Genomic DNA, 20,962 nt, shown 5'->3' with positions numbered 1-20,962 from the left:
TTCAAGTTTTCAAAATGTATACAAATATTTTAAGAATAGCAGATCGAATGTTTGGTACCTCACAGTTGGAGGCGCTGTCAAGGGTGCTGGTTGCCAGGCGTGCCAGGTTACAGAGATGCTGGAAGAGGTTGAGGCCCGTCATGCTGATGGTTTCTGGCTTCAATTGGGGCATCTGAACACAAGCACACACACACACAAGTTTCAGTATCACAGTAACAGTTTGGGCTTTGTGTGGAACTGGAACTTTGGTGAGGAGTTTATATGATTAGTGGGTTTTTCTGTCTCGCTCCTACACAAAGTGCCTGCAGGGTTTTAAGCACACAATGTGCTAATCAAATTCTACTGTTCCTGTGATTATTCTGTGCTATATAACTTATGATGCATACATTATGTATTTGTCAATGCGCAACTGTGTTTTGGAGTGGGTGAAAAAGTGTTATAGTTAACCCTTTAAGACCTGAGGCCGATTCTACAAAATGTCTTCTAAATCCTAACTGTTTTTTTGAAAAAACTTCTCAAACTTTTTCATGTCAAGGACCCCAAAATGATATGTATTTGGCCATGGACCCCCATCTCAAAATATTTTGTTTCAGGGACCCCCAGAAGCAAAGATTTGAGTTACAAATGTTTGCTTTAAAAATATATATATTAAAAGATGTGCACAAATCTTCATGATTTTTCTAAAATAGCAGATCTACAAGCCCGTAGTGCGGCACTCTGTGCCACTCTATGAGCTTGTATATCTGCTATTTTTGAATAGGCAAAGTGTAAAATAATGCTTTTTAGCTCAAATCTAAAAATGACACAGATGCTTCTCCCCGTCCATGTGCTGACCTTTTCCAGAAAGAGGTGCTTGTACGTCTCCATGCCCATGGCGTGCTGGTCCTTGCTGCGGACCTGATTGAGGAACCAGTGGAGGGCATCGTCGTAACATTCAGCGTCCTCCACCAGACAGTGCCACAAGATGTCCACCTGTTCCAGACTCAGCCCTGAGAGACACACAGCAGAGCACGGGAGACACCATCAACACAGGGAGCACACAGTCACTTTAGTTGTGCTCTTGATTTATTCATTATATAATTATTTTAACTGATTATGATCTAATTCCCTACATTATACTTGATAATGACCGTTCATTAACACCACATTAACCTGTCCATATTGTGGGAAAATGTTCTTTGAAATATATTTTTAATTGTCTATAATGATGCGATGCGACCTGTTGTGAATTCTAGATCTGCTATTTTTGCTATTTGTCATATGATGAAGTATATTGGTCCTAAGCGGTTAACACATGACTGTCATTTCCACTTTACAGTGTTCACAATGCGTTTGGCGTCTATAAGTTTTAAAGGTTCTTTTTTGGCGTTCCATTGACATCAGGGTTGGCTCTAGTGTTAACTGTGATTTTCGTAGGTTCAAATGCAGTTTGACAGGTGAGAAATATGATGAGTTCTAGTGTTACAACTTTGGCCGGAATGAATCAAAACCAGCTGAATGCAGCGTCATCCTTTTGTGTGACACTGAATGGGTCCCAGTGTTCACCGGCCTGGCTCACTAAGTAAGCAGTGTCCCACAGTCATTGTTCTAGGTTAAAGTTTCTCAGGTTGCTTTCTCTCTTTCAACACCGTTATCTGACCATGCACCGTTGAACAGGAAGAGATGAACAAAGAATTCTTTACAAAAAAGAAAAATGTTAATTAATCTCCGAGTTAATCTTTGACTAAAATCTCTACACAACACAGGGAGAAGCTAACCATTATTCTTTGGGAAAAAATCCCTTAACCATACGTTTTGTGGTTTTAGTTTTTGTGGGTGGATGTGAATCTTACTGAAGTGATCAGGGGAGCCCAAGGTGGAGAAGACACAGGTGAGGAACTGCAGACGGACTTGGACCTCCGCGCTGTGGCCGTACCTGAAACGGTGGACAAGAAGAACACACAGACATTCAACGACTCTGTACTGTAGTTAGGAAAATACAGCTTTTTACCTACCGCCATTCAGGAGAGGCGGGCATTCAACAACACATGCAGAAGACGTGGGAAATTGACAAGGGCACAGCAATAACTTGCAGAAATTAAATGTAGATTTGTGTGCAGTCACTAAACACCGAAAAGTGCATAATGTTTTTACAGAGGAGGCGCATGATGTAAATGTCCTAAACAGGGGATTTTCATTCAGGGATTTGGCAGGAAGAAAAACTAGAAAGGAATAATTTCCATCAAACTCTTTGAAATGATCAATGGATAGAAACAATCTTATAGGCTGTGTTATGCATTTATGTATTTAGAGAGTAATTTAAGAGTGTAAAAATACAGGAATCTTAGGGTAAACAGGGGGAAAAACATGCAACACTCCAGTCTCAATCGAAACATTGCAAATATTTGTTATCTGGTCAGCCAACGACGTCAACAGTTTCAAAAACAAGACACTGACAAAGCGTGTGTGTGTGTGTTTATCTGAATAATACAAAGGGCAGACTCACAGTGCAAACTTGTGCCTCTGCTCCCTGACCTCCTGGATGTAGTGGAGCAGGTTCTCAAAGAACAACTTCATCATGTGAAGCTCCTTCTCTGCCCACCTGAGACAAAACCACACAAACACAAACAATGTTCAGTCAATACAAACATCAACCGACACTCTTGCACGAGAAACATCATCACAGGGAAATGTTTAAGTTTATTATATGTCATTCATTTTTATTTCTTTAAACTTAACCTTCATGTATAACCAGGACAAGAAAACTAAAGGTTACGAACGTACCCCCTGTTATTTGAATAATACGAGCGGGAGGTCTCACTATGGAAGAGCGCCCCCTGGCATGATCACAGAAGCATTTATACACTTATCACGACCGGGAGCGCTCTCCCATAGCGAGACATCGAAGCGAAGTATTATGAATAAATAACTGTGTTCATGAAACAAGAAATCTACAGACAAAGAGTGTCAAACCAGCGTAGAAAGAGGTTTATATATACTATGTAGATGAGTGATGTATCTGCATTTATCATATACTGACAGTGCATGACATGTCACACCAGATGAAGACTTTACTTTATACTTTTTTCGAGTGTTGTTAATTGACTGTAGTAAAAGACAAACCATGAATTATTGTGCTTCAAAGAAATCCTATTTTCATAAGATGTAGAACTTTCACACATCACAACACTTTGGGACTGGCTGTATTGAATAAATGAATAGCTGAAATATAAATATACATTACAAACTACAAGGCTTTAATAATGCCTTTTCCAAATCTGGGTAACGAGGATGAACTTGTCTCCTTTTTCTGCACAAAGCTAAGAATACATGCGAGTGCCAACAGTATTCAAATAACCGGGGTTACGTTCGTAAGCCATAGATTTGTCACTTACATGGTGATCCAGTGGGTGTCATAACTGGAGCCAAACTGTTGAAAAGTGCCGAAAAGCTTGGGCAGAAGACGTAACGAGACGACCACAGACCTGACAGGTGACATACAACAGGTGAATTGTTAAAAAAATGTTTTACAGTTTGTGAGATACATTTTTCCCATGTCTAAATTCCATTTTTACCCAGAGTGTGATTTATCTACAGCATTGGTTCTCAAAGTGGGGTCCAGGGGTCCTTGGGGGGGATACCAGGGGGTCTCTGTTTTGTCATAAATTAATCGCCTATTTTATCATTTGTTTTTTATTTATATTTTTGACAGTATCACACAAAAGTAGTAAAAATAGCCAATCCCCAAGCTCACAACACGTCATGTTTTTAATGACATGCCCAAAATAGGGAAGCCAGGTTGAAAGTCGGTCTGTGGGCTCTATAAATTATAACAAATGAAAAGCATTAACAAGCTTTATAACTACATTGGATCCATTGGAACACTTATTTCATTTCCTGATAAAGTAACTATTTTGGACATACAAGGTTTCTGCCAGATAGCGACAACGTTATGTCCCCTGTGACCAAACAGACTTACCGGTGATGGGCCAGGTTGTCAAGGCAACCCTCGATGAAGCGCATGCGGATCTGTCTGTCGGTGAACCAGCAGACCAGGGAACACAGCAGCTTCTCCGCTTCATTTATCAAACCCTCAGACAGGTGGATCTGAGGAACACAAAGTCAAAGTTACATTAAAACCTTCCATCATAACTTCATCACAAGGACTAAAAGCTACAGGTCCGTTTACGAACTAATGGCTTCAGTGATTCGCCTGTGATTTGTAGTAACATTTACGTTTTAGGGGATTTATATGGCACCAGTATCCAGGGTAAGGCCTATTTATCGCTCGACAAACATGTATTTTCAAATGAAAAATATGTAAGTGAAATGGTCCTATGATGAAGCATGAAATTGCCTTGACTTACAGAATTAATTTCTGGATCACCCAAAATACGAGGTACCAACGTGGTGTTTGAGGGTCTTTTGCTTTTAGGTTCCATCCCCCTGTATTGATTTTGGCTCTGTAGTGCAAAATACCATTTCTATTCTGATAAACATGGGCTCCATAATACCTCTCACTGTTTTTCAAAGTCCAGGGACTTGGGGAATGAGATGAATTTCCCATTCATTAGTGGTATGAACTGATTTGCTGTGGTCACCCTGGCAGATCCCAGTGGCTAAAGGGGAAACGCTGAGCTATGCATAAAACCATAATATAGATCAGTGGTTCTCAACCTGTGGGTCGGGACTCCCAGTGGAGTCCCCACATGATTTCTTTTTTGGGGGGGTGGGTCCTCAGATGACAGTAAAGTGACAATTTAAGGACTTTTAAGACCTTTTTAATACCTTAAAAAATGTAATGAAATGAAAAAAATACTGTTACTGCATCAGAAGTAATACTAGTCAAACATGGGCCAAATTGTCAAATAATATAAGAAAGAGGCAACATTTTTTAGAATATAGATATAGCCGATATACAAGCTCACTTATCTGTGGAACCCAGTCAAACAAATTTAATGCCTACAATAGACGTGCTTGTCAGGGTGGGGGGTGATTATTTTGGGAGGTCCCAATTCAAATATGATTATTTTGGGAGATCCCCAGTTCAAATATGATTATTTTGGGGGGTCCCCAGTTCAAATATGATTATTTTGGGGGGGTCTCGGCCTGAAAAGGTTGAGAACCACTGGTATACAGTAGATAATAAAAGGGAGTTGTACCGCGTCCTCGTCTTGTACCAGGTCCCACAGCAGAGTATTGCCCTTCTTACAGACATTATCCAGGTTGATGTCTGTGACAGCGTGGCTGCTGGAGTACTGGTGCTTATGGACGGCTGGTCCTGCAGGAGAGGAACGTACACAGCGGTTGGTTGGTGGTCAGAATATGAGAGAGAGAGAGAGAGAGAGACACTGGATTAGCTCTCTGACGGAGCACATTCCCTCCATGTGTGCCCAGATCAACTTCAAAGACCATCTCTCTGCAGGTGGTCTTTGGAGAAGGTCAGAGATGTGAACAGGTCCAGGAAAATATGAGAAAAAGGGAATTGGTAAAAAAGAAATTCAATTATACGTATATCAATGGAAAAATGTGCAACCGTGAGAAAAGCTGAAAAGGAGGATTTGGTATATCCAGTGTCCTGGATACTAGGGTTGTCCGATATTGGCTTTTTTACCGATAACCGATATACCGATATTGTCCAACTCTTAATTACCGATACCGATATCAACCGATACCGATATATGCGGGGATTATTGTGATTAGGGTAAGCTCAAATTTCATATCACACACACCATATACAGTAAGAACTCCTGTAACTTATTTATAAAGCAAAAAAAAATAAAATAAAAAAAAAAAAAAATTTTTTTTTCAAAAACCGATACCGATATTTTCCCGATATCAATTTTTATGCTAATATCGGCCGATAATATCGGGAGGCCGATAATATCGGACATCCCTACTGGATACCAAATAAAAAATGGTCAACTGTTAACTTAGCTAGCATGTACAGTAGTTATATAAGTGACAAAAAAACAAAGCTGTGAGAAATTATCCTGTGGGCTTCTCTGTCCAGAGTCCGACCCAGTCCATAGTTTGCCAACATTACGCTTAAAGGGATAGTTCACCCCCAAAATAACTTATTTTCTATCTATCTAGTCACCCCATGGAGACTTGAATTCATGGGGTAATTATTTTGTTTTTGTCACATTCCTAAGCCAATAATTTGATGACCGGCAGCGGTTCCGGTAGGAGACACAAAGAGTCTCCTTTGTGTCTCCTACCGGAACCGCTGCCAACCGGTCCACTGGTCATCAAATTATTGCCTTAGGAATGCGACAAAAACAAAATTCCATCCATGAATTCAAGTCTCCATGGATTGACTAATCGATAGGGAAAAAAAATGTTTTTGGGTGAACTATCCCTTTAACTGGTTGAGGATAGCCAACACAATTTGCCTATGCTAACTACAAAAGGTAACATTAACCAACCAACAGTCGACTGGGAGTGTCCAAAGGTTTTGCCTAGTCTGCCTAGCAACATGAGTGTGTTCGGATGCAGACAGGTAGTATATTGAGCTGCAAAAGTGTTTTAATTGCAAACCTTGCACCAGGTGTTCGTGGTAGATGGATGCTAGATTGGGGAGGTGCTGCTGTAGATGGGAGCTGAGCTCGGCGTGGGAGTTGATCTGGACCAGCTCCTCCTCGCAGCCCGACTCCTCGCCGTCAAAGTCGGCCATGTTCTTCTCGGACTTGGCGCTGACCTGGGAGCTGCTGCAGCTCACGTCGTCGGCGCTCAGCATGTCCTCCACCATGTGACTGGAGAGATGAAAATAACATTACGTAATTGTAGTGGTGGAAAAAGTACTCAAATGTTTTACTTAACTCATTCAATGGCAAGCTTATTTATGGAATAGTGGAGTGCCACAGTCAAAAGTTATTGTAAAAAAAAAAGTGCTCAGGAGCCGAGATGCAGCCTTTTCAAGTTAGAAGATAAACAAAGAGTGAATGGAGCAGCAAATCTTCGAATCATCATATCTTGGGTTCTGAACATGTTTTTCCAAAAAAAAAAAGGACGTCTTGTGGCGCACGGGGCGTCAGGCCACGTGACGTCTTTGACGTCACGTGGCACTGGATGAGTTAAGTAAAAGTATCAATACTGCAATGTAGAAGTACTCTGCTACAAGTAAGTCCGGAATTCAAAATTAACTTGAGTAAAAGTGCAAAAGTATTGGTATCAAAATGTGCTTAAAGTACCAAAAGTAAAAGTACTAAAATGTTTGAAAATAGCAGATCTTCAAGCTCACAACGCGTCGCATCGCGACGCGTTGTGAGCTTGTAGATCTGCTATTTTCAAATAGCCTAGGTGTAAAATAGGGTTAATGTATATTTTATAATGTAATAACTTATATCTGCAAAGCAACTAAAGTTTTCAAATAATTGTAGCGGAGTAAAAGTACAATGTTTGCCTCTGAGATGTAGTGGAGTAGAAGTTAAAGTATAGACAATTGGAAATACACCAGTAAAGTAAAAGTCCCTCAAAATTGTACTTAAGTAGGTGTATAGTTACTTTACACCACTGCATAATTGCAGTATGCATTAAGATTCAAGTGGCTACTGAAAACATCAATCATTCAGGGCATACATGGGCAACTGGCGGCCCCGGGGCCACATGCGGCCCCCACCCTCACTTAATGCGTCCCACAGGTTAATATCGGCATACTGATATATTATTGATGTCAGCTGTTACAATTCCAAACATGCAAACATGATCCGCTTTAATTACTTCAGTATAAATTAGTAGCTTAATGATGAGTATTAACATTCTATTGTCTTTTTTATGTCCAATGTATTTGTATTTAAGTTCATTAAGTTCATAAGTATAACTAATTGCATTTGAAATTAAATAAAAATGTAACCTTCCAATTAAAAAATAGCCGATCTACAAGCTCAAGCTCTACTGTTTTAAGCTTGTACATCGGCTATTTTTGCTACTTTTGTGACGTAGAATGGCGAAATACAGCATTAATTTACGAAAAAAGTTAAAATACAGAGATAAGAGATGTCTGCCAGTATATGCAATGTGGCCCTCTGGAGTGAGTGTGTAAATATAGTGGCCCTCTCCATCATCAAAGTTGCCTTAACCCCTGATTCAGGGAGATGGTGAGCCATCCATTCCTTACCCATCGTGGTGATGATGGTGATGATGATGATGGTGGTGGTGATGCTGCGGACCGATGAAACGGCGGCAGTTGAAGAGTTCCGTGCCGATCGCGTCCCCCAGGAAGTCTCCGGGTCGGGGCAGACAAGGAGGCTCCTGGGGCCCTTGTTGGACATTCATAGGTGAAGGGCCCACCATCTCCGGCGGCTGCTGCTGCTGCTGCTGCTGAGGCTCTCTCTCTGGCGGCCCCTCGGGCCGGAGGGCCGACGACGAAGCGGCGCAGGCGTCCAGCATCCTCATGCGGCTCTCTAAGGACGTGGAGGCCGCCGTCACCATGGCGGCGGCTGTTTCGGGGCTGAAGGGGAGCACCTTGGGGGGTTTGGGTCCGACCCCTTCCCCGCCGGGTCCCACCTTCTGGCCCGGCCCGTCGCCCAGCGCCTCCCCGGCCTTCCTCTTCCTCACCTCCGGCTGCTCTCGGGGCTCCTTGAATAGAATTTTTTTTTTAATTAATTGAAAAGTTTATTTCAAATAATGCAATTTTAAAAACAATAACAAATGAAAGCAAATCATTCACAATAACAGTTAAATTAAAAAATGCATATGCAAAAGGAGTGAGAAGAAGCATAACCTATTGCTCCCACCCCTTCTCCATCAATAATAAATATCACAGCAAGCTTCCGTGCTGGTCCATTTCTACCTACAGTAAATACTTACTACCTACAGTAAATTTGTGATATTTATACATATATTACATACCCTACACATACACTTACTATAAACATAGATACATACTGTACAAACATACATACAAAACATACAAACATGTACGTACATACAGCCATGCATATGCACACCATACATACATTTATACCAATACAAGTACATACAATACAACTACACATGCAATACAATTTCTACAATAAAAGAAAGAAAGAAAAGAAACCTAGAAAAAAAAAACCTAAAAGAACAGTACCCCTACACCTAGTGGTATCCAGCACCTTCTTCATCCCTGTACCTCATGAGTATCATGTCTTTATGCTTCTTTTTAAACTCTTTCATGTTGGCACATCTTTTAACTCCACCGTAAAATCATTCCATAGACTCACCCCAACCTTCTGTTGCTGCTGCTGCTGCTGGCTAGTCTCCGCGGCCGCCGGACGGTTCCCTTCCTCGTCCTCCTCTTCCTCGTCGTCGTCCTCTTCCTCCTCGTCCTCCTCGTCGTCTTCCTCCTCCTCCTCTTCCTCCTTCAGGGCCTCGCTGTCGGCCATGTCGTCGGAGTGCATCTCGCTGCCGGGGCTGCCCGCGGACTGGGAGGCGCGGCTGGAGGCGGCCTCGTTGCTGGAGGCCTCGCTGCGGCCGCTGCTGCTGCCCGGTCCGCTGCTGCCCTCCTCCACGCTGTTGGCCGTCTCGTCCGAGCTGCCCTGCATCGACTCCTGAGAAGGGGGACACGACGCAAAACCACAGTCAGCACTACTTCATATAAAAGAAGAAATGGATGGCTTTAAAGCACAGCTATTTCTTCACTCTTGCTTTTAGTTGATTTTTTAATCTCTGTTGTTATTCATGTCCTCTCTGTTTTGCCTGATTCACTGCCTTTTTTGCTGATGATGTTTTATTCTTTTGCTTTTATTTTTTTGCTTTATTGTCAAATTAGTACTTTTTCTGTAATTGTATTATTGCTTTGTAAAGCACTTTGAGATGCATTTCATGTCATGAAAGGTTCTATACAAATAAAGTGTATTATTATATAAACTGAACAGAAGCATCCTTATTCTGCAGGTTGAGTATTCAGCAAAAAATAGCACATCTAAAAGCTTGAGTTTGTAGACTAATTATTTTCGGTGAAGAGATTTGATGTAGAGGGAAATACTAGATCTAGTATAGAGCCCTGGGGAACAGTTTAAGTAGTTAAGTTACATTTACATTTAAGGCATGAGCCGTGTGTGCGTGCGTGCGTGAGTTAGTGAGTGTATAGACCAATTCTTTGTTTACAAACATTGAGACATTGAGTTTAATGTAATTCCCAAGAGATCCCCAAAACCGTTGTTTTGGGGAGTGCTTTGGTTTCAGTTCATTAATCATCCTCGTGTGTGTTGGCTGGTGAGGCGCTCCCTAGAGAGACATACTTCATCGGTGTTGCACGCCGAGAATAGCTGACATACAAGCTCACAACCAGTCGCGGATGTGAACGTTTGATGGGATGCATTTTTTACTTGTGAGTGCTGTGACCACTTTTACATTGCATCTTATGAGCGGTAAGGGGTTATTTTGGTGCCTGCCTGCGCGTGCACATACTGGTTCTTATCAGTATGACGTTATCTAATAAGGGATCTATAGTATACCTCTGTGTCAGACAGCCTCTGCTGGCTTCGTTTGCTGCCACTCATCATCTGGTCATCCATCTCCATGTCACTGCCTCCGCTGTGCTGAGTGTCACTGCTGTCTGGACTGGCTGCTGGCGAGCCTGACACACAACAAAGACACAGATTGACCATTACCACACATAGCACCATGTTTAACCACTGTTATGGGTATTTTGGGTATGTCATTATAAGCAAATAGTGAAAATAGCTGATCTAAAAAGATCACAACACATTGTGAGCTTGTCGATCGGCTATTTTCTAAGGTACAAAATAGGGCGGTAATAAAGTGGTTATAATCTACGCTGGCTGGGGTTAAGAGACACATTACCAACAAAGAACAGAAAAGACATGTCAGTTTATGTAATGGATTTGTGGTGGGTTGTTCCGATAGTGGAGCAAGCCATTACGGATTACTATGTATTGTTTATCAATTACATTTCCGTTCTGGCTCTGTTTTTATTCAATGTACAACAGTAGTGTTTACCGTTAGGAAAGAGCTCATTTTCTACTGGTGATGTTGAGCTAACGTCTAAAGCTGCTTATTCTTTACAAATAGAGGGAAAATCTGACCACAGGACGTCTGTCAAATTATGGCAAATTACGATTAACGCTGGTTAAATTAGAGAACTCTTCCAGATCCTCCTAACTGGCTGGTAAAGCAGTGAAAACTGACTGGTGTATTTGGAGATGCAGGAGCCGCTGTGGCCCGCAGACAGACAAGTTCAGTTTCCTGGCCTGTCACCCAAGGAAGAGCCAAACGGTGAGTCAGACTACAGTGACAGAAGGAGACAGACCTTTCTTGTTGCCCATGGGAATGTTGGTGTTGAGCAAGGAGGCAAAGGAGCTCTGTTTGGAGAGCTGGGCCTTGGCTGCCAGGGCGTTGTTCCACAGAGCCTTGATCAACATGGACGCCAGGTACAGTGTCTGTGAGGTGCGGGAGAAAATAGACGGATTACACAAATTCAAGAGCTGATTTTGACTCATTTTGCATATACTTGGCAGGAAGTGGTTTGTTTTGAGTTCTCAGCTTGGTCTTTATTGAGAGAGATCCTTTCGAATTCAAAGGGTCTCTCTCCACACACACGCACACGTCCTTGACTAACAAAAAGATCTGACTAGGATATCAACTGAAACATGGCCCTAAATATCCAAATATTCTGATACTTGTTTGCCAGGTTTCAACTCAAACATTATTTCAAAATTCAGATGCATCAATTTCTCTATTTTATTCATTGCACAGCCATGTCACATGTGCACGTGGATCATCTTGTGGCTGTTTCAACTAGTATCAAGTACAGAGCCAACGATTGAAGTATTGACATGAGGGTTTAAGTGAAAGTTCACACATCACTGTTGAAATCTATGAAAAGGTTTAATCTGCAACACAATTTTATACAATATGTAGAGGGGGTCCCTGCTTCATCTTTCGCTCAGCTAGGGGGTCCTTGGTCTGAAAACGTTGAAGACCCCTGGTGTAGAATATCTGAAGCTTGAAGAAAGGTATTCAGGACGGACAACCCTAGTAAGATGTTTGCATGCATGCTATGAGATCACCTGCTCAGTGTGAGCGCTGGGGTGCAGTCCTGACACCAGGTTGAGAACATGACGCAGGGGCACCGGATCCAGGTTTTTGATCAAAGAAGGGAACAGGTCATGGATGTAGCGGCTGCAGTGTTTTAGCTACGACGAGGCAAAAACAAAAACGTATGAAATAATTATTTCCTTGTATTCCTAATAATACCAGTCATTTTCAGCTGTCAGTATAAAACTATGAAAGTTACGAATGAATCCCGAGTGACCGCCAGAGGCGGTGCTTTAAAGCACTGACAGAGTGGCTCTGGTCGGGCAGCAGAGATTAAACAGAGTTGCGAATGCAACTACGGTTCTATGAATCCCCGAATGACCAGCCAGAGCCCTGTCAGTGCTTTAAAGCATCGCCTCTGGCGGTCAGCAGGGGATGAAATAGAACAGTGGTTCTCAACCAGTGGTCCGTGGACCACCAGTGGTCCTTGAGGGGGTTCCAGGGTGTCCCCAGCAAAAGGTGTTAATAATTATTTTTCACCCCTTTATCCATATTGTTTACGTTGGCTATTCAAAAATAGCAGATATACAAGCTCACAGCGCGCCACTTCGTGCCGCGCTGCGAGCTTGTAGATCTGCTATTTTTTAACATTTTAGAAAAATCTTGAAAGTGTTTGAAGAATTTTGCATTTTTTTAACACAAATCTTCTCTTCTGGGGGTCCCCGGCACAAAACCTTTTCAGATTGGGCTCCGCGACCAGATATATACAGTATATGAATTTAGGGGTCCTTGGCATGAAAAAGGTTGAAAACCACTGAAATGGAACATCAGTTTTAATGTGAAGTGAGAAGTTCAGCCGGATCAGACTGGACCCTGCGCTTTCAATGGATCCTGTTGGATTCAGATGGGTTTTTCGACAGAAATACCCCTGTTCAGTGTCGGCATGTTTGTTCACCTGCGCTGCGGCCCAGATGCAGTCCACATGCTGGGTACTGAGCCTGCCTTCTGCAGCAAGGAAGTTCAGGATCACTTGGCACTGTTTAATGATCTGGAAAAACACACAGGGGCCAACATCAACAACAATGCGTTAACGGCAAATAGATGCAGTCAGTTCGGAAAAAAAACACATACAACCATGTCACTGTAAGCATAAACTCACCTCAATGTGCAAATTTGGTCCGAATATGTGCTCCACTACGTTGTTATTAATTAGCCAGTCGGCTAGTTCCTTAGCTATCGACCTGGAGGGATAGATCATAAATCACTTAACGTACTCAAGCACCACGAATGTTAAAGGGCTCGTCTTGGTGGCAAGGGATAACATGAAGGGATAGTGCAAGATAAGTTGTGTAGGACACATCTCTTTAAGTACAAATTCTTATTTTATGGCTGTTTGAGCAGCATTGTACGGTATTTAGCCATTTTCACCCTTGCATATCTTTTGGGGATATGTCATTATAGGTGAAATTCTTCTTTAAAAAAAGATTTTAAAAAGTTCAACATTTTAAACAATAGCAGATCTACAAACTTGCAAATTGGCTCTTTTCTCTATTCATCATGCAACATAGTATATACAACTTAAGTTGTTAAACAGCACAGATTCACTATGCAGTTAAAGGGATAAGTCTAATTTTCTTCCTCAGGCACTTCACATTGAAGGTGAAAACCCTGTGAAGCCACAGCTTGTGTGCATGCACCATTGATGTGTCGTGTACGTGTTAAGTGTTACTTTGCACAAAATCAACATGTGGTGTGCAGCAACTTACGTCTCTGTGTCGGACACCAGAGACTCATTATTGCAGACGTCATTGAAGGTGTGGAGCTGGTTCTGAGGGAACACAGGGTACAGGCCATTAATAACCAGGTGAATAATTCACCACACAACATACACAGGTTTAACTTTCAAAGCATTTAACCCATTAAGATCGGGAACGCATCGGTGTCATTTTAAGATTTCTTTTGGCTATTAAAAAATAGCAGATATACAAGGTCGAAGCGTTGCACCGAGTGCCTCGCTACGAGCTTGTAGATCTGCTATTTTTTTTAAATAGTGAAAGTTTGTGCAATTTGTCCGATTCTACAAATGTCTAAATCCTAACAGTTTTGAAAAAAAACTTGTGTTTCTATATCAGTGGTTCTCAAACTTTTTTATGTCAAGGACCCCCAAAATGATATGTATTTGGGCGGGGAATCCCATCTCAAAATATGTTGTTCCAGGGACCCCCCAGAATTACAAATGTTGGCTTTAAAAATATATATATTCAAAGATTTGCACAGATTTTCAAGATTTAAAAAAAAAATAGCCAAAGAAATCTTAAAATGACACAGATGCGCTCCCGGTCTCGGACAGTGTTAAACAACCCAGGTGTGGTACATTGCATTTACTGTATATTTTATAATAAGAAAAGCATTTTCATAATACTTGGCGTGACTTAAAATATGTGCCACAGTAGATCAAGCTTATTTCATGCACTGTTACCATTCACAAGCAAACCAACAGTAAGAATTGTAAGAGCTGGCTTGAGGGTCTATTGAACTTTTTGGTGGTTGTTTGAATCTCTCACAGTAAAAAACAAAGTCATGTAAATCCTTTTTCCAAGGAGTAAATTGCTGCTCCATATGACACATTTCACTGTGGGATTGTGTGTGTGGAATTGTCAGGTCTGCTTCTAACATTAACGAGCACATTGACGAGGCCAAAGTCTGGCCAGCGTCATGCTGAGAACAGAGGGTTCCCAAACCTTTTGAGCCCGAACGAGAAATCTCCCCGGAATCCAAATTTACAAAATACATTATGAATTAACCACTGAGGGAAAAAAACAGATCTACAAACTCACAACATGTCGCAACGTGTCGCAATGCATTGATTTTTTTGGGGAGGATGAAAATATTTTAGTTTTTTTAGGGAAAAGAACAGGATAATGTACTCACGACTCATGAAAATGGATCCACAGCCCAAAATGGGTCATGAATCCATGTTTGAGGGAAACAATGCGGCAGGACAAGGAGTGAACCTGTGTGCATGCGAGTGGATGTAAACTCACAGTGATCTGGCTCAGGCCGGCCAGCCTCATAGTGAGCGTGGGGGACATGAAGTATTTGAAGGCCAGGTCCAGGCTCTCCTTGTCGAAGCACAGTGCGCTGTCCAGCGGTTCCTTCACTGTGCTCCACATCAGGTCTGCCATGTTCCGCGCCGCGCTTTGCCGCAGCTCTTGGTCTGACAGCTTGCACAGGTACCTGGGGGAAAAACAGGCGGTGCAGGACGAAATCACACACAAGGACAGAAATAGAAACTAGCAGACATAAAGCAGGTTAACTCATCTGTCTGTAGGTATGTACCATGGTAGAGCGGTCACACAGAGGCAATACAGTACTTGATTTAGTGGCCAATATACTGTAAGGTGCTTTACAGTACCAGGTGTGAATAGATTGCCAGATCATTCAACAGAAAATCCACAAGGGGTTTGTGTTCTACCCACTGAGTTATATACTATACACAGAAACACAAGAACAAGATGCAAGTAGAAGAGAAAATAATTATTACTGAAGCTAGCACAAAACATTTGGAGGAGGATTCAACTGAAACTAGTGATTAAACAACAACTCAGGCATGAGTTCTCGGGTTGGTGACACTATAACGTGGTGTCAGTATCAGAAATATATTCTGTACTAAAAATCTGATACCAAGGGGCCATGCGGGACATGCCAGAAATCAAACAAAAGCACAATTCTCTGCTCAATTCTGCATGAACCCTCTGATATCGTCACGGTCGGGCAGAAACCTTGCACGTCTAAAATCGTTAACTTTTCATGAAATAGAAAAAAAGAACCTGTGTTCCAATTAAGGCTGTGAGAATTGGCCAAAAATCACTTTCGAATAAAGCCATTCGATTTCCGAATGTATATTATTTTTCATATAAAATATTGTATGCAAAAAACTTTATTCAAAAGAAAATATGGAGATACAAGGTTTTTGCATGTCAACAATTAATTTCTACTGTAGGCACTCCAAAGAAGTCCGAGCCAAAAGATTTGAGGCATTGGTTTACAGCATGTTATATGATCAAGACGTAAACTCTGCTGAATCATGCAGTATTCAGTGTGAGGTAAAATGGCTGCTTGGGGTTTTCAGATCATTTCTGATGACTTGGGAGACTATAGCCTCCACTGAGGGCTTTGATGTTTTGCTGATCAAAAGGGATTTAGCAGAGCTTTTGAAACGCAGAGCACTAAAAAAGACCCGAGTTAGATTGAACTGGGATTTTCATAATTATTTCCTCTCAAGATTTGAGAAGATTGTACATAGAGGCTTCACTGATTCTGAATAATAAGAAACAAAATGGTATGAGTTGCGATTAACAGCTTTATCATAACCTCATACTCTTGAGGGGGGCAGCGCGGCTTCCGAAACGTTGGCTCCTGTTCTTATCTCTCTCGTCCGCCGATAAAGCAATGTTTTAGCTATGAAGCTACGAGTGTGCGCGGCTACTTTGATCTCCTCTCAATCCCTGAAAAGTGTCAGAAAAGTGTGATACATACACGAGGGGGTTTGAACGCTAGGGGTTTGAACGCTCCACCGTGCCTCAGGCTTGGCCAGGCGTTCGGAACGGTTCCACACAATAGGCTCTATGCACAGCAGCCATATTGTAAAGAAATTGGGCCTCTTCTTACTTCCTTAACAGGTGTTATCGTGATACTAATTAAGGCTCTGTTCCATTCTGGTCTCAAAGTGTGGTCCAGGGACCCTCATGGTTCCTTGAGGGGGTTCCAAATGGCCCCTTTCGGGTGTGTAACCCTGAGAGTGTACAAATGGAACCAAATGGACCCGTAAGAGTCCATTTGGTTCCATTTGTACACTCTCAGAGTTATGGGAGTCCTTGAAATAGAAAAGTTTGAGAACCACTGTGCTACACTAAATGGAACAGAGCCTTCATTAGTATCATTGGTAACACCTGTGAAGGCCCAATTTCCTTCCAATATGGCTGCTGTGCATATAGCCTAATGGCCGTGTGCGTGGGTTGGGAAGCCGGGCAGGAGGACGATCTCTTTCTCTGCACTAGCGACTCTTACAGGTTGATCAGGGTGCCCGTTTAGCGGTGTGTGTAAACTAGGTAGGATAGCGGGTTCCTCCGCATCTCGGTGAAAGGAAGAGAGATGTGGTTCGGTCTACGCCGTTGGTTCTAAAAAGTAGGGTCGGGGGACTCCCAGGGGTCCTTGAGGAAGTTCCAAGGGGTCCCCAGCTAAATGATAGATAGTTAGGAACCAAATTCACCCTTATGGGTCCGTAACTCTGAGAGTGTACAAATGGAACCAAATGGACCCTAATGGGTCCATTTGGTTCCATTCGTACACTCTCAGAGTTAAATTAACATTGATTTTACAATATAATTGGGGTCCCAGTTGTCAAACTGGGGGTCCTTTGAAATAAAATGGTTGAGAATCACTGCTAGAGCCGTAAAAATCCTCTCTTATTGGGGGGGGGGGTCACTGGAATATCTTTTCAAATGGGGGTCCGCAGGCTAATAAGTGTCAATTTGGGGGTCCTTGACATGAAAAAGTTTGAGAACCACTGGTCTACACCCCCCCGCATGGCCAACTGTAGGAGTTAGCAGTGATGGGGACTACATGTAGGGGGGAGACTAGGCCTCACCAACGAAATTGTGAGAAAAAATATATATAACTATTATGAATTATGATTATTATAAGTCAATAGTAACTATGTCTCTTCTGTGCTGTCCATTAGATAATCACATGCAGAAAACAGAGAAAAGAGATCAAAACAAAGCATAAGGAGATCATAAGCAGTGAGAGAAACATCAAACAGAAGTGTCTGTTCACCAGATCACATGACCACCAGTACTGAGAGCTGTCTGGCTATGCCAAGGTCATGTGAGGAGAAGCTGACTGGAGAGCCCTGGTGACAGTTGCCATGGTGAGGGAAGCTCTTCCTAGCAACAAACTGTGTGGTACTTTGGTATGAGGGAGTGAGCTATGCTGTTGGGAGAGCACTCAGCTGAGGTTTCTTACCATCAACACACACACACACACACACACACACACACACACACACACACAAGACGACAAGTCTAGTTCCCTCACTGTCATCCACCAGTATACCATGTGATTTATAACACACAGGCAACAAATATGAAATTAAAAAGTTCTGCGTGCTGTGAGCTAAGCTTCCCCGTTTGGGCCGTAACTTGTTATTTCGAGATGTAATATTCTGGGTAGGCTAACCGTTTACCCCTTTTCGACTTGGATCCCAAAGTATGGCGATTCTGTGCTGCTCTGTAGACAACTTATTTAACAAGATGGCAGCCATTCAGTCAAATAATACACAGTAAATATCTGACAAGCCCCGGGGCTATTTTTGACTGCGACAGTGAGTCTCTTTCCTCTGCTCTGCTTTTTATTGCCTTCCACTGACTGAAGAAAATAACAATAGCTGAACAGAGAGAGATTTGGGAGCCGATGTAGCAACGCTGCAAAGACCTTAAAATACATGTTACTAATTTTATCTCGTAAGAGGATTGTTTTCAAAACGGGGGAAATCCCTTTTCGTCCGTATTCTGCAGAGAACGTTGACTTGTAAAAAAGCTAGTTGGGGTCAACTTACCGTATTACGTAAGTACGAAAGGGTATTATGTGCTGCATGACGGCGGGAATGTGCAACCATATTCGGATCTATGAACAGAAACAAAAAGAAAAAGATAACACATTGACATGAGGTCAGAATCAGAAATAAGTGCAGTAAAAACAGATCTGTCAATAAAACAATCCATCAGTGTACAGGCCTACTAGAAACCGAGCAACTCACATTTCACCTATGTTATTTGCTTGTTTACAGATGACAAGTAGGTGACTTTGATGTCTGGTTTGATGTCTACATACTATTCAAGTTACTTAGTTAGCACTTTTTTTCACTCCATTTACTCAACCAGTTATCCTGACGTTGGCAGCATTCTACCCAGACAGGAGGAAAGTCTATGATGTCATAATGACAATGTGTATTCAGCAGCCTTCTGACCAGAGAGGACACATCCAAGGACTCCTCTAGGCACGCATCACATACTTTCACTGTGAGTAGGCACACATCACTCTTTTTCTTTCAGTAGGCACGGCTGGCACGCATCACACTTTTTGTCTTTATGTATGCATTCATCACTCTTGTGCTTTGAGTAGAGCCCCCCCCAAAAAAAAAAAATCTGCATGAGTCACTTAAAGCGGCACCATGTAACTTTTTTTTAATTAATAAAATGTAATTTTGTCCAATATGTATGGTAGAGTATGTTAATACAATATAACCTATACAATTGGGGTGGTTGTATTTGGTCTCTCTGCTCTTCTATTGAGACATTTAGATCCTGTGTCTAGGTGAGACATGACCTTTGACACAATCCTGTTTCTGGTTTGACACAAATTACTTCGACGAATAACTTCAGCACTTGCCCAGGAGATCCAGGGTTCAAATCCGGGGCAGAAGAAGAGGAAAGTACATCTATTTTCGACTAAAAACAGGCAAATGTCAAAAGTTTTGCCATGCCTGAATATCATGGCACTGCATCTTTTAAGCATGCTGAGACTCACATTGGAGACAATGGTGATGAAGGCGTGGGCGATGGGGAAGGGCAGACTCTCTGGGTTTCCAGACTCGAAGCAGTCCTTCATCAGCGTCAGGCCGTGCTTCCCACAGAACAGGCACACGTAGCGCAGTAAGTGCAGAGGAACCTCCACGTCCTGAAAAAAGAAAAGCGCACATGAGGCTGTCAGTGGACTGACTGCATCCTATGACAATTGTAATTGAGATCCAACCTCTCCTGGGGTCAAAGGGTCGTTTTGTTCAGCAATGTGTCTAGTGAGGAATCTTGGTTCATGTTTCTTTGGCTCCACCTTGAATAATGGGCGAGGAAACCCCTGGCTGTTACATGGGAGCTATTGTTGTTGTGCCACGGCACCCGCTGACTGAGCACTGTGGGGAGGCTGTTTCATGGTTGTACCTTGAATGGGCAATTGTGAGGAAATCTCACAGCAGACCATAGATAGACATATTTTAGAGACACAAACTGCACAAACACATTCCACAGGAAATAACATGTGACCAACGCTACATAAGGACTGTCAAACACCCCCCCACCCCCCCCCCCCCCCTCCTACCATCTAACTTTTATACTTTTCCCTTCCAACTATTCTCTTCCATCTCACTCACAGATATTTAATGACTGGAGTCAAATGAAGTTCACAGTGCAAGCCAAGGGAACACTTGCATCATTTAAAACAGCCCAATTATTATGGCATATAGTTTTATGACAAAACAAGGACTTAAACCTTAAACTTCATTGACCGAGGTTCCCCAGCAGTCTATCCTCCTTTTTCCCCCCTCTACACTAAGTCGTTTCTCTGACAATAGCCAATCTATAGAAGCTCAGAAGGCGTCACATTGCGACACGTTGTGGTGCTTGCAGATCATCAAATGTTGGGAATTGGAACGCTAGAGTTCATGTGGTTAAAATGATAAATTTAAAGGAGTAGTTCAACCCAAAAAGTTTTCTATAAGTTACACACCCCATGAAGCATTGAATTCATGGAGATTTTTTTGTTTTTGTCGCATTCCTAAGCCAATAATTTGATCACCGGAGGAATGATGTATCCGCTAATGTATCCGGTAGGACACTCTTCCTACCTGTGATCGCTGGTCATCAAATTATTGGCTTAGGAATGCCGTGCAACAAAAACAACAAAAAAATCCATGAATTCAATGCTTCATGGGGTGTGTAATTGATAGAAAATTTGTATTTTTTTGGGTGAACTACTCCTTTAAAAACAGATCAAACTGAAATGCCATATATTAATTTTGAGGCAAACTGAATGCTGCATGATGTTCAATACATTTGAAAAGACAACATTTTTTTAATTAACACCCTTGAGACGTCATCTCAGTAACTTTTTTCTAGCCATCATGTTTTGTGAGTTTACTTCAGGGTTTCAATTGACAGGGATG

General features: G+C 42.1%; 1 protein-coding gene across 4 annotated transcripts in view; it reads right to left on the bottom strand.

Moving 5' to 3' along the window:
- Positions 1-20,962, bottom strand: part of usp34 (ubiquitin specific peptidase 34) — an 84,709-nt gene that overhangs the window by 42,477 nt on the left and 21,270 nt on the right. For 2 of the 4 annotated variants that reach the window (XM_084072764.1, XM_084072766.1), the window contains exons 5-23: positions 19,552-19,701; positions 18,581-18,648; positions 15,006-15,198; positions 13,728-13,789; positions 13,121-13,202; positions 12,917-13,009; positions 11,994-12,119; positions 11,234-11,363; positions 10,419-10,540; positions 9,183-9,509; positions 8,099-8,559; positions 6,520-6,734; positions 5,142-5,260; positions 3,959-4,086; positions 3,375-3,464; positions 2,486-2,581; positions 1,833-1,915; positions 835-989; positions 59-172 (exon numbers count right to left, since the gene is read on the bottom strand). In XM_084072764.1, coding sequence (XP_083928890.1) covers positions 59-172; positions 835-989; positions 1,833-1,915; positions 2,486-2,581; positions 3,375-3,464; positions 3,959-4,086; positions 5,142-5,260; positions 6,520-6,734; positions 8,099-8,559; positions 9,183-9,509; positions 10,419-10,540; positions 11,234-11,363; positions 11,994-12,119; positions 12,917-13,009; positions 13,121-13,202; positions 13,728-13,789; positions 15,006-15,198; positions 18,581-18,648; positions 19,552-19,701 — 2,814 coding nt within the window. The remainder of the gene's footprint in view (positions 1-58; positions 173-834; positions 990-1,832; positions 1,916-2,485; positions 2,582-3,374; positions 3,465-3,958; positions 4,087-5,141; positions 5,261-6,519; positions 6,735-8,098; positions 8,560-9,182; positions 9,510-10,418; positions 10,541-11,233; positions 11,364-11,993; positions 12,120-12,916; positions 13,010-13,120; positions 13,203-13,727; positions 13,790-15,005; positions 15,199-18,580; positions 18,649-19,551; positions 19,702-20,962) is intronic. The other 2 variants (XM_084072765.1, XM_084072767.1) reach the window with 1 other exon arrangement.

The sequence above is a fragment of the Gymnoscopelus microlampas genome, assembly GCF_963454915.1.
Source record: "Gymnoscopelus microlampas genome assembly, chromosome: 2".
NCBI lineage: Eukaryota > Metazoa > Chordata > Actinopteri > Myctophiformes > Myctophidae > Gymnoscopelus > Gymnoscopelus microlampas.
This window is presented reverse-complemented; position numbering and strand designations above follow the sequence as displayed.